The sequence below is a fragment of the Leptidea sinapis genome, chromosome 9 (assembly GCF_905404315.1).
Source record: "Leptidea sinapis chromosome 9, ilLepSina1.1, whole genome shotgun sequence".
Taxonomy (NCBI): domain Eukaryota; kingdom Metazoa; phylum Arthropoda; class Insecta; order Lepidoptera; family Pieridae; genus Leptidea; species Leptidea sinapis.
The window spans coordinates 7,894,408-7,906,875 of record NC_066273.1 but is presented as its reverse complement, the minus strand read 5'-3'; the positions used below and the strand labels follow the sequence as shown (position 1 = coordinate 7,906,875).

At 36.3% G+C, this 12,468-nt stretch overlaps 1 protein-coding gene across 5 annotated transcripts in view; it reads left to right on the top strand.

The window, feature by feature from the left end:
- Nucleotides 1-2,828: 2,828 nt before the first annotated feature.
- The window catches only part of LOC126965947 (arylphorin subunit alpha-like), a 47,430-nt gene continuing 37,790 nt past the window's right edge, over nucleotides 2,829-12,468 (top strand). Inside the window, exons 1-5 of one of the 5 annotated variants that reach the window (XM_050809764.1) lie at nucleotides 2,829-2,957; nucleotides 3,633-3,766; nucleotides 3,927-4,754; nucleotides 4,831-4,997; nucleotides 5,133-5,289. In XM_050809764.1, coding sequence (XP_050665721.1) covers nucleotides 2,867-2,957; nucleotides 3,633-3,766; nucleotides 3,927-4,754; nucleotides 4,831-4,997; nucleotides 5,133-5,289 — 1,377 coding nt within the window. In that variant the 5' untranslated portion in view covers nucleotides 2,829-2,866. Of the gene's footprint in view, nucleotides 2,958-3,632; nucleotides 3,767-3,926; nucleotides 4,755-4,830; nucleotides 4,998-5,132; nucleotides 5,698-12,468 lie in introns of all 5 variants that reach the window. The other 4 variants (XM_050809765.1, XM_050809766.1, XM_050809767.1 and 1 more) reach the window with 4 other exon arrangements.

Sequence of the window (12,468 nt, the reverse complement as noted above, 5' to 3'; positions counted from 1 at the left end):
AATATATAAGATTATACAATCTTAATATGAAGACTTATTATTAGGTGGACCAGGATCATTTACTTTTCGAATTTAAAAACACATTATTTATAACGTATATGTATTTGCAACGACCATCGATAAATTGACTTCTGTTTTTTTTTTTATTACAAATCTTAATTCATATTGATTGAGTCGGTGTAAATATATATACGATGCTTTTGAACTGGCGCCCATTACTGCCTTGAAGCAGTTATGTGTAAGCATTATTGGGTTTCGGTTTGAAGGGCACCGTCGCTAGTGAAATTACTGTGCAAATGAGACTTAACATCTTATGTCTCAAGGTAACGAGCGCAATTATAGTGCCGCTCAGAATTTTTGTGTTTTTCCATAATTTTGAGCGGCACTGCATTTAAATGGGCAGGGCGTATCAATTACCATTAACTGAACGTCCTAACCGTCTCGTCCCTTATTTTCATAAGAAAATAATTTATCAGATTGCAATAAAAATCTCAGAAAACCTTTACTATGTACTGCGGTACAGTTGGAACTGAGCATGTTATGATACATCAAAGAGTGGAGCTTTGTGTGTTTTTTTTTTATGGAATAGGAGGACAAACGAGCGTACGGGTCACCTGGTGTTAAGTGATCACCGCCGCACACATTAATGGAACCTTCTTCAACACAAAACCAAGCTGTGAAATGAGCTTCCTTGTGCGGTGTTTCTAGAACGATACGGCGTCTTCTCAGCGATACTCCACATGGAGTGCTGCTTGTGCCTGTGTCTCCCCAAGAGAAGGTCGCCTTCGATAAAGGCTTAGAGGGCACCTCCCCAAAGCTAACTGCAGGTGGTGTGGGTAGGTACCTAGGTTTTCACGTGAGTCCCACATAACCATCGCAGACTTAGGCTGCGTTAGTATGCATGAGCATTCACCACCTCCCTCCCGTCGTTATCCCGTAGGGTAGCCCTTTCCCTTTGTTTGGGCGCAAAAAAAAACGATACGGCATGGGTACCTTCAAAAAAAGCGCATATATCTTCCTATGAGGCCGGCAACCCCCCTGTAATTCCTCTGGTGTTGCAAGAGTGTGTGGGAGGCGGTGATTATTTAACAGGGGCTACAAATTCAAAATTTTGTAAAAATGTTTCTTAAGTAAATAATAATTCTGAAGTAAATAAAAAAAAAAAGTATTTTTTTTTAAATTTACACCCGAGGGAATAAAATTAGGTATGAATGTCTACTTGTTCATAGAATGATATATATATATATGCACGTGGGCACATCGCTACTAAGATTATAAATGTGAATGATTGCTTATTATGCTTTCACGCCTAAACCACTGAAATGATTTAGATAAAATTTAGTACAGAGATAGTCTAGAGCTTGCAAAAGGACATAGGGTACCTTTTCTTGCAAAACATTAATGGAGGAGTTGAATTTGGGGTGGCAGTTTGTACGGAAATTCGTCATTATCGAAGATAATACCATGAAACTAAGTACTTAGGCACTTGATAAATAACAATGTATAAATATTTTTTCGAGAATTTTTGAAACTTTGACCTACATGGGGATGAAATAGGATTCAAGTTCACAGGGAAATACTATTAAAGAGACTGTCCACAATGACAAGGGATATCCGCTGTTTCATATAAAAGTGCTGCCAGCAGCGGAAAGAGCAGTTTGTATGTGTTTTATATGAAAAGTATCCTAAAATATAAAGAAGGCATAAAAGGCGTTTATTTTCTCAAAATTTCTAATAATTACTAGATACTACTACCACTTCGGAAACAAATGGAGCTCTGAGAGAGAAGAAGCGGCGCAAGAAACTCTCCCGGCATTCTTTTTTTGCGCTCTTTTCAATCAAAATATACAATCAGTCATTTCTATCGCTATAAAATAATCACAATCCAGTCCCAGGCTGTCCGATCATTTAGATATTCAGCAGTGGAGTAATAAGATTTACGACAGAGCTATTTTTTTTTATAAAACATTTAAATTTATTTATAGATAATTAAATTTATTCATAGAAAATAGCCCAAATCTAACTATTCAACGCGGACGAAGTCGCGGGTAAAAGCTAGTGGGCTATAAATTTTACTACTAAGAGGGTGAATTTAGCTATGAAAGTTCACCGGGGCAATCCAGATATTCTAAATAAATAATATAATTATTTATTATATATTTAACACTAGAAATAAGGGATTGCTTGTAGGTAATTCTTGTAAGCTTCATAAGATACATAATAGCTTTAAGGGTAAATGTATAAACTTTTATAATAAAGTCCCAGCCACTGTTCAGGCATTTTCTATGAAAAAAAAATAAATGTTTTACTAAAATATGGCTCTGTCGCAAATCCTACTACACAGCTGAATATCTAAGTCATCCCACAGCCTGTTACTAGATTATGATAATTTTATAGCAATAGCAAAGACCGTACAATATTGTATATTTGATTAAAAAGAGCGCAAAAAAAATGCTAGGTGATTTTCTTGCGCCACTTTTTCTCTCTCAGGTCACTATTTGTTTCCGGTAGTAGTGTCCAGTATATCAGAATTGACATCGGAAATAATTCTAAATTTTATGAAAATAAATGCCTTTTTATGCCTTTTAAATAAGTGACAGTGAAACTTGGCCGGGTTTTTATACTTATTTATTAACAATTATGAAGAAGTAAAATAATTATTGTTGAGGAACATTTGTTGAATTCATACAACAGTTGCTAGCTAGTAATAAGCTGACCCCAAGAAAGGTCGCTGCAATTGATAAAGAAACAATCCAAAATATTATTAACTATTATCAGCTCGTTCACAAGTGATAACATACACAAAATTAGTATAAAAAGTGCAACGAGAAAGTATGTGGCACAGTTACCGAGTGGACTGGCAAACATGAAGACGGTATTAGTCCTAGCAAGTTTGGTCGCCTTTACGGTCGCCGGCGCTATTGTCGGCCCAACCAGAGAGTACAAGACTAAGGCTGGTAAGTTCTTAAACATTATTCAATTAATTTACATCTTATATTCTACAAAAAACTCATAAATCTCTAGACTACTACTCATAAAATAAAACAAACATATGCCTGCAAATTTGTCTGTGTTGATTTTTAAAAGTCTCTCTTGATAAAATGATTTTAAATATATATTTTTTTGGTAAACTAACTAAAGTGGCACCAATAGCTTATTTGACTATTACAAAAGAAAACATCTAAATCGGTTAAGTTATTTAAGAATTAATAGAAACAAACGTAGATAAAAACAGAAAACCATTAAAATACATGGTTTCCTCTCGACCAAAATTAGAAAAGGTACAAATATTAATCATAAAGAGTTTTATTGAATTTAGTTATTTTAACAAAAAAATAATTTGGCTTAACTATCTTAGCACCAAAAGAGCAGCTTAAAGTCCCATTTACTACATAAAATATATTATTTGAAAATAAGGCCTAAGAGTCTAAATAAATTTCGATATCAATCGATTATAACATTCAAAGTGAATTTAATAATCTTTCATCTTATACGAGAAAAAGTTTCAAAATGATCTCACCTAAAAATTAACAAAATCATCTCCTGTGATAATCCAAGGACAATAATAAAACGAGCATTCCTGATGGTAATAACAAAATATATATGAGATTTACATATTACATTATTTACAGTTGACAATGAATTCGTCGTTAAGCAACAGAAAGTACTTAGCCTGTACTACCACTCTGGCCAAGTAGACACTGAAGCCGAATACTTCAAAATCGGCAAAGACTACAACATTGAAGCTAACATTGGTGACTATACTGTAAGTAGAAGCTACAAGCTACAAATACAAATAATACAGCTCATAAAAGATAAAGGAGGGTCTGTTTTAAATATGATCTTAACATATCACTGTTTGTTATTTCGTTTAGTTTGGTATTTGGAATATTTATTCATATTTATCCATATTTTTTTTTTCACAGAACCAAAAAGCTGTCCGGGAAATCGTGGACCTCTGGAAAACAGGCTTCTTGCCAAAGAACCTCGCATTCTCCATCTTCAATGAAAGGTCAAAACATGAAGCAGTAGCTCTCTTCCATGTCCTCTACTACGCCAAGGACTTTGATGTTTTTTACAAGACCGCTGCCGCTGCCCGTGTATACGTTAACGAGGGACAGTTCTTGTACGCTTACTACATCGCTGTCTTGCACCGCCCTGACACCAAGGGAATTGTCCTCCCAGCACCATATGAAGCTTACCCCGAACTTTTCACCAATGTTGACACTTGGTGGAAGATCAACCGCGTCAAGATGCAAAATGGTGTTGATAGCTTTGATTTGGGATCAGAATACGGTATCGTTAAGGAGCAAAACGAATATGTCATTTACGCCAACTACTCCAACCACTTTACCTACCCTGAAAATGAGCACAAGATTTCTTACTTCACAGAGGATATTGGCTTGAACGCTTACTACTACTACTTCCACGTTTTCTTCCCATTCTGGATGGAGAGCGATGTACAACCTGACCTTAAAGAACACCGTGGTGAAATCTACTACTACTTCTACCAACAGCTCTTGGCTCGCTACTATTTGGAGCGTCTATCCAGTGACTTGGGTGAAATCCCTGAATTCTCATGGAAACACCAAATTGAAACTGGTTACAAGCCGTCCATGAAATACTTCTACAACTTTGTTCAACGTCCTGAATACTACCAGATTCCGTACGAGAAACATATCAAGGAGATCGAATCACTCGAATCATACGAAACAACTTTCATCCAATACCTGCAACAAGGCCATTTCAAGGCTGTAAGTATTACCTCTACAAATATTAACTCAATATTTTTTTATCAATTAAAATTTAATGAGCTTTTTTTTGTTTTAGTACAACCAAGACATTGATCTACACAACTCGAAATCTCTCAACTTTGTTGGAAACTTCTGGCAAGGAAACTGGGACTTCTTCACTAAAGTAGGACCATGGAGTCACTCATACACTTACGAACACATTGCTCGCAACGTTTTGGGAGCATCAGTGGAGACCTTCGGCAAGTAAGTATCTAAATTGTGACGCATAATTTTACAAATTTTTATGTAGCTCAATTGGATTTGTAATTTAATTAATAGGAACAGAATAAAGTAAATAAGTCCAAAAAGGAAAACATTAATATTTTTATTTATTCACAGATACGAGTTCGCTCCGACCGCTCTCGATTTCTACCAGACCTCCGTCCGTGATCCAATCTTCTTCCAGCTGTACAGCAAGATCTTGAAATACATCCTCGGATACAAGAACTTCTTGACACCTTACAACCAAGAAAACCTTCACTACGTTGGTGTTAAGGTCAACGACGTTAAAGTGGACAAGCTGGTGACATACTTCGACTACTACGACTTTGAAGTTACAAACAACGTGTACTACTCAAAGGAAGAATTGAAGAGCAGCGCCTTCCCCTTCTTTGTCGTACGTCAACCTCGTCTTAACCACAAGCCATTCACCGTTACTGTTGATGTCAAATCTGATGTTGAGGGTGATGCCGTTATCAAAATCTTCCTTGGACCCAAATATGACAGCAAAGGCTACCCAATTGACCTCGAAGAGAACTGGCAAAACTTTGTCGAATTGGACTGGTCCGTTCAAAAGCTTACTAAGGGACAAAACAAGATTGAACGTCGCTCGACAGAATTCTATTATGTCAGAGAAGACTCGACTCCAGTACGTGAGCTTGTTAACTTGATCTCGACTAGCAAGGTGCCACTTGACATGTCTGTCAAGCCTGGTGCATTCCCGAGCCGCCTTCTCTTACCTAAGGGTACCAAGGGTGGATTCCCCTTCCAACTGTTTGTTGTTGTCTACCCATACCAACCAGCTACCAAGCAATTCGAGTCCATCAAAGTATTCGCCATGGACAACAAACCCCTGGGCTATCCTCTAGATCGCCCAGTCAGCGAATTTTACTTCAAGCAACCTAACATGTTCTTCGAGGATGTTAGAGTGTACCACGAGGGAGAGATCTACCCCTATGAATACAACGTACCTTGGTACTTCACCCACCACAACCAAGTCAACAAATACTAAAAGGAGAGAGAAATATGTGCGAAATCTGTTATGGTGATAACTGAGTAACTATTATATATATTATTATATTATATTTAAATAAAATCTTCATTATTAATAATTTTATGTTTTTATTGATCCAACTTCCAATTTGGAGCAACGTAACGCAAATTAATATTGAAATAATATTGGTGAATATCTTATAAAGTTTATTCAACATTCCTATTTGTAGCTTTTAATTTAGATACAATAATTATATAGTAATTGTTATTTGTAACTATTTAATTTAACAAGTAAATAGGCTTTCCATAATTTTAAAAAATCCATATAAGAGCTGATTTAAGATGGAAGATCTAAGTAACATCCTCTTTTATTTACGTCCAATATTCACTGAAATTACTAGGAGTTTTAACGCTTCCAGTAATATTGCAAATACTATATTAATATACTAAGAGATTTAGCTAAATCAGTAATAATCGTGATAAACTAATCGAATTGAAATAAGATTTAAGTTTAATCCTCTTTTCTTTTTGAGCCATATGGACTGAGATTATTAGTAATCTCGGTAGTTTGTAATATTACTGGAAACGTTAAAACACTTAGGTGTTTTAACGTTTCCAGTAATATTACAAATACTGTAGCTATTACTGTAGCTTTAGCCTACAGATTGAACTAAATCAGTAATAAAATGCACTTGTTTTCTTCTGTGATTCATCTAAGGGCTTTGAATGTGTTCAACATTCAATGCTGGTCAGGAAGCTACGTCACTATTGTATAAAAAGAACTAAGCTCGATCTTCTGATTTCATATTTAAGCAATATAATTTAGAAGGAAGACGTGAATGGCAGGAGATCTCCTGGGACTACTCTCAGTATGGGAGTACCACAAGGGTCTATTCTCGGACCGTTCGTGTTCCTTATCTACATAAATGATCTTCCTTACCTTTAAAAAAAAGATAAGGTAGTATTGTTTGCAGATAACACTTCACTGATATTTAAATGAAAAGGTAAACAGGTTATATATGACGAAGTAAGCGATATTCTATCTGACAACGTGTACTGGCTTAGCGCTAATAACCTAATGTTAAATAGCAAGAAAACGAAATATATAAAATTTCAAAACCAAATGTGAAAAATATGGATGCGAGTGTTTTGTTAAACGGAGAGGTGGAACAAGAACAAGACCGGTAGAATCTACTATATTGGCATTACTCTGGATTCCAAATTACAATGGGGCCCTCATATTGAGGTATTGGCTATTAGACTAAGTTCTGCACCATGCGCAGATAAAAAGAATAAACAATTGACCAACGTAGATACGGCGCGACTAGTTTACTTTAGTTATTTTCATAGAAGTGGGCTATTCGCGCTATTTATAACCTAAATAATCATTGGGACAAAAATTTTAAGAAATAAATATCTTGACTGTGGCGTCTCAATATATTCTTGACAATGTTATGTATGTATATAGGCACATAAGTGAATTTTTTAGAAACGGTCCACTATTAGGCTAAGTCGAGTTAGTAAGTGTTTTGTGGAGCATTGTATATGATTTTACAACAAAGACCCAGATAATGTTCACAACAAATGTATTATGAAATTCAAAAGAATTGTTAAAAAACGTTTGTGTGGTACTAAAGGTTACAACAACATAAATGACTTTCTTAATGATACCACTGTTTGGGAGTAGAACGACCGCTATTAAATAATATATTTTATTGTACAATTTAACATTGTAATCATATTTTTATATAAAAAAGAAGCCCGCTGAGTTTGTTGCGCCCGTTCTTCTCAGGTCTGAGGCATACCTTTTGGAATGGGTGGTAGTTTTTGACTTTTAATCATAATAATAAATAATAATTTTTGAATTTTAATTTTAATTTAATTAGTGATTTTGTATCCTATTTTAAATAAAAATATTTTAATTTGTATTTTGAATAATCGAAGGAAAGTTATCAACTTGAAACAAAATTTAAGTAACATCCTTTTTTCTTTTTGACTGAGATTACTAGCTTTAACCTACAGATTTAACTATTTCAGTAATAATCGAAATAAAGCAATCGATCTGAAATAAGATTTAAATAACATCTTCTTTTATTTTCGAGTCATATGGACTGAGATTTCTAGAAGTTACTTGTTGATTACTGTAGCTATTAATCCTTTACCTACAGATTTAACTGTAGCAATCGATTTGAAATTAGAATTTATCTGAACTAATTGGAGTTAGGTTTAAAGCTTTTTAAGCTTTTTCAACCTACTTCAATTTGGAGGTTTTCCATTAGGTATATAAATATTATTATAAATATTATCATTTGTGTTGTTAACTAATGATTCATATAAATGTCTTAATTTAAGGTTTTTATAGCACCGACTTCTAAGTTTTGCAGAGAATATTTTATTTTCACTTTGTAGCTACTTTGTTTTTAAAAAATTTTGAGACTATCCCATGCAAACTTGCAGTTGATTCTTGTTTTCCCCCAAATTATGCGATATTGGTTAGTTAATTAGGTTGTTGGTTTTAAGTGTTGCGTAAAACCACTTTTTACCAAAACTATAATAACGTTTGCACTGTGCATATACATGCATAGCAGAAGTGAATGTTCAACGGACACAGTATAAAAACAAATATTTCAAAGTTTCCGTCTATATTTAAAACAAATACATATTTCCAAAAAATTTTTCTACATCCGGAGGCACAATAGTGCCTCAAGCCAAGTATACGTTCAACAACATAATTAGGTAATAATGTGTGTGAACGTGTAGGCGTGAGGCTGCAGTGCCTCTATTCTCGAGTCAGATGTCAACATAACCTCACCATATTTTTAACTCGATTTATTTTATTACTACTTTCATAACAACACTTTACACTCACCTTAAATAGTTTAATTATTAGTTCTTTTTATAATAATAACACCAAAAATTATATCGTTTTTTTTATTATTTAGCGTAACGCAAATTTATAAAATTTTCGCTCCCCCGTTTTTCGATGCTACGAGAGATTTTCCTAATTTCGGCCGAATTTTTTATTTTGAAGTCGACTTACTAGATGTGGAACAGCGGTTATTACGTATACTTTTCGTGCAGAAGGTCCCAGGTTCGAGCCTGGGGTACGTCTTGATTTTTTTTTAATTACTTAATTTTTTTATCAGGTTTTCTTTAATTTTTATAATTATGACAAGCATTTTTATTTAGTTTCACCTGTCCCGTTGTCTGTCAGTAATCAAATCTTACATGTGAAATTTTACTCACTTTTTTTGCTGTTTTTTCGTTTGCTTTTTTGTAAATTAATTTTATCAAAAATAAACTCAATATTATTACTTTTTTATTAACATTGTTGTTTTTGAAATATTAATGATATGAAAATGTGTCAGTCGACAGTTGTGGTTCATTCAATGGGAAACGAGTGCCATCTTGTGTTAAAATATAAAACTAAGATAAATATAATTTATCAGTTTCTTTTCACTTTTTTGGATCACTTAGTGTATCCAAAAAATAATCCGAGCACCTGGAGTACACTGAAGAAGGGTCGAAAATACTTGGTACAAATCAATATCAACTTCGCTGATAAAAAATCAGAGGGGTTGACAACTTTAAAATGAATTATGATCCACAAGAATCCACAACAAAATATGGGACCACCATTGACGCGGTATTTTCCAGATATTTAGAAGATCTGAACAAAAACAATTTCACTGTAATAAATTGCGCCAAGTACACGTATACAACTTTTGATTTATAAAAATACCATGGAGAAATTATCACTTTACAAAAAGATGTAAAATCAAAGAAAAGACAGAGAGAAAGTAGTCGTTATGATTTTTAATTGAAAAAATTTTGTGGTAAATTTAACAATTACGAACAACTTTTCAAACGTACTTGGCGTGCGTCATTGAGTACCACAAATTTTTTCAGATGTGTTGTAATATTGTCATAATATAAAGTCAGTTTTTTCAGATGTGTTGTAATATAGTCACAATATAAAGTCAGTTTTTTCAGATGAGTTGTAATATTGTCACAATATAAAGTCAGTTTTTTCAGATGTGTTGTAATATTGTCACAATATAAAGTCCACATCACCTCCTTGGAGTGGCAGTCAAGGCCAGGTTAAACGGGAGAAGACGGCTACGCCCTGGCGTCACTGCAACATTACGACAGGTACCCCTCAAACTTCCTTTTCCTGTTCTCACATTATTAATTTTTATTAAATTTTAAATACAAGTAACATAATTTACAACGCTCTTAAAGAAGTGGCGCGTCCATTTCTTTAGTGGTCCTTCGGATCGCGGATGTGAACCCTCCCTTATAAGAGATTTATATATTTTTAGATTTATAATATTTATAAATTATAATATTATATTAGCCACTAAGTTCGTAATATAAAATATCGTATTAAATAATTGCCGTGCTCTATTAATGACGCCCAGTTTCTTTGAAGCCAATTTGGCTTTGCCTTCCAGATGACCACGAAATTGGCAATCGCTCGAGATTTCGAGACCCAGTATTCCGATACTAGGCGAGTCTTTGAGGGAAGTGTTGTCGAAGAGCGGTGATACGACAAATGGGGTTTTTTTAGTGGTAAACGCGCAAACTACTGGGGTCTGCAAACTGCTGAGTCTTCTGGGGGTTAAATTGGACAAGGTTCAATTTTCCCCATTCCGCGACCTTCTCAAGAGAGGACTCGATAGAAGACACAAGTTTCTCCCGGCACTGGTCGACGATTTCCCGAGAGAGACCTGCATGGCCAGTGTATACGGCATCACCAGTGCTGTCGTCTGCATAGCAATGAATGTTGGGGGTGTCCAACATATCATTGATATGCAGAAGAAACAGCGTGGGAGACAGCACACAGCCTTGGGGCACTCCAGCATTCACGGGCTTCGGGTTCGAGCAATATCCGTCGACAACGACCTGTATGCTGCGCCCAGTGAGGAAGCTGGAGGTCCACTTGCACAAGCTCTCGGGAAGCCCAAATGATGGAAGTTTGGAGAGGAGCGCCTTGTGCCATACACGATCAAAGGCCTTCGCTATATCCAGGCTAACTGCGAGGCCTTCCCCCTTGCTTTCAATAGCCGCTGCCCATCTATGTGTTAGGTATACCAGAAGATCACCTGTCGACCGACCATGGCGAAACCCGTATTGTCGATCGTTGATCAACTGGTGACCCTCTAGATATACTAAGAGCTGACGGCTAATTATGCTCTCCATGATTTTGGAGAGCAGGGAGGTAATAGCAATAGTCCTGTAGTTTGCCGGATCCGAACTGTCTCCTTTTTTTTGGATCGGATGGACAAGGGCTGACTTCCATGAATCAGGGACTACGCCTTTAGAATAAGAGTGCCGGAATAAACGCGTTAGCATCGGCGTCAACTCAGGGGCACACGTTCTAAGCACGATTGGAGAAATGCCATCCGGCCCGCTCGACTTCCCGACGTCCAACGAAAACAGAGATCGCCTAACAGTTTTCTGTCTGAACTGTACTTCAGGCATAGAGCTTTGACACCGCGGGATGGTCGGCGGTGTTTTTTCGTTGTCGTCAAGAGTCGAGTTGGAGGCGAAAAGAGTGCACAAGAGATCGGCTTTCTCTTTTGCCGTATGGGCCAGGGTGTCATTCCTCATGTGCAACGGCGGCATGGACGGCTGGCTGAAGTTACCAAAAGCAGCTTTCGACAACGACCAGAACTTGCGTGTTCCGGTCGGGTAACGGGAAAGCTGCTCGCCGATTATGACGACGTGTTTTGACTTTGCACGGGCGATTTGCCGCTTAAAAAATCTGCAGCCACGGTTGTATTTCCTCTTAAGAACTGTGCAGTTCGGATCCTTTGTGCCCAGCGTTGCAACCCAAGCTCGATACGCCTGTTTTTTTCAGTCAGATGCTGCTTTAACTGACGCATCGAACCAGGGCTGTGATCTGCCACCGATGGGTACTACAGAGCTTGGTATAAAAATATCCATGCCCTGCAGTATCACATCGGCTACTGCAACGGCGCAGGCACTAGGATCATCCGAAGGGAAACAAACCCTGCCCCAAAAGTAGGATGCAAAAAAGGAACGCATCCTATCCCAATCTGCTGACTTGTAGTGCCAATTTAGTATGTTGTGAACGTGTACTCGGCGCAATTTATTACAGTGAAACTGTAATTTCATAATTTCATGAGTTCAGATAAAATTTTCGCTCCCCCTTTTTTCGATTCTGCGAGAGATTTTCCTAATTTCGGTCGAATTTTTTATTTTGAAGTCCACTTACTATATAAATATAGTTTTATATAGATATTTCGCCATACTTATAACAATGGACGCGGAACAGCGGTTATTACGTATGCTTTTTGTGCCGGAGGTCCCAGGTTCGAGCCTGGGGTACGTCTTGATTTTTTTTATCACGTTTCTTTATTTTTATTATTATGACAAGCATTTTTATTTAGTTTCACCTGTCCCGTTGTCTGTCAGTAATCAAATCTTACATGTGAAA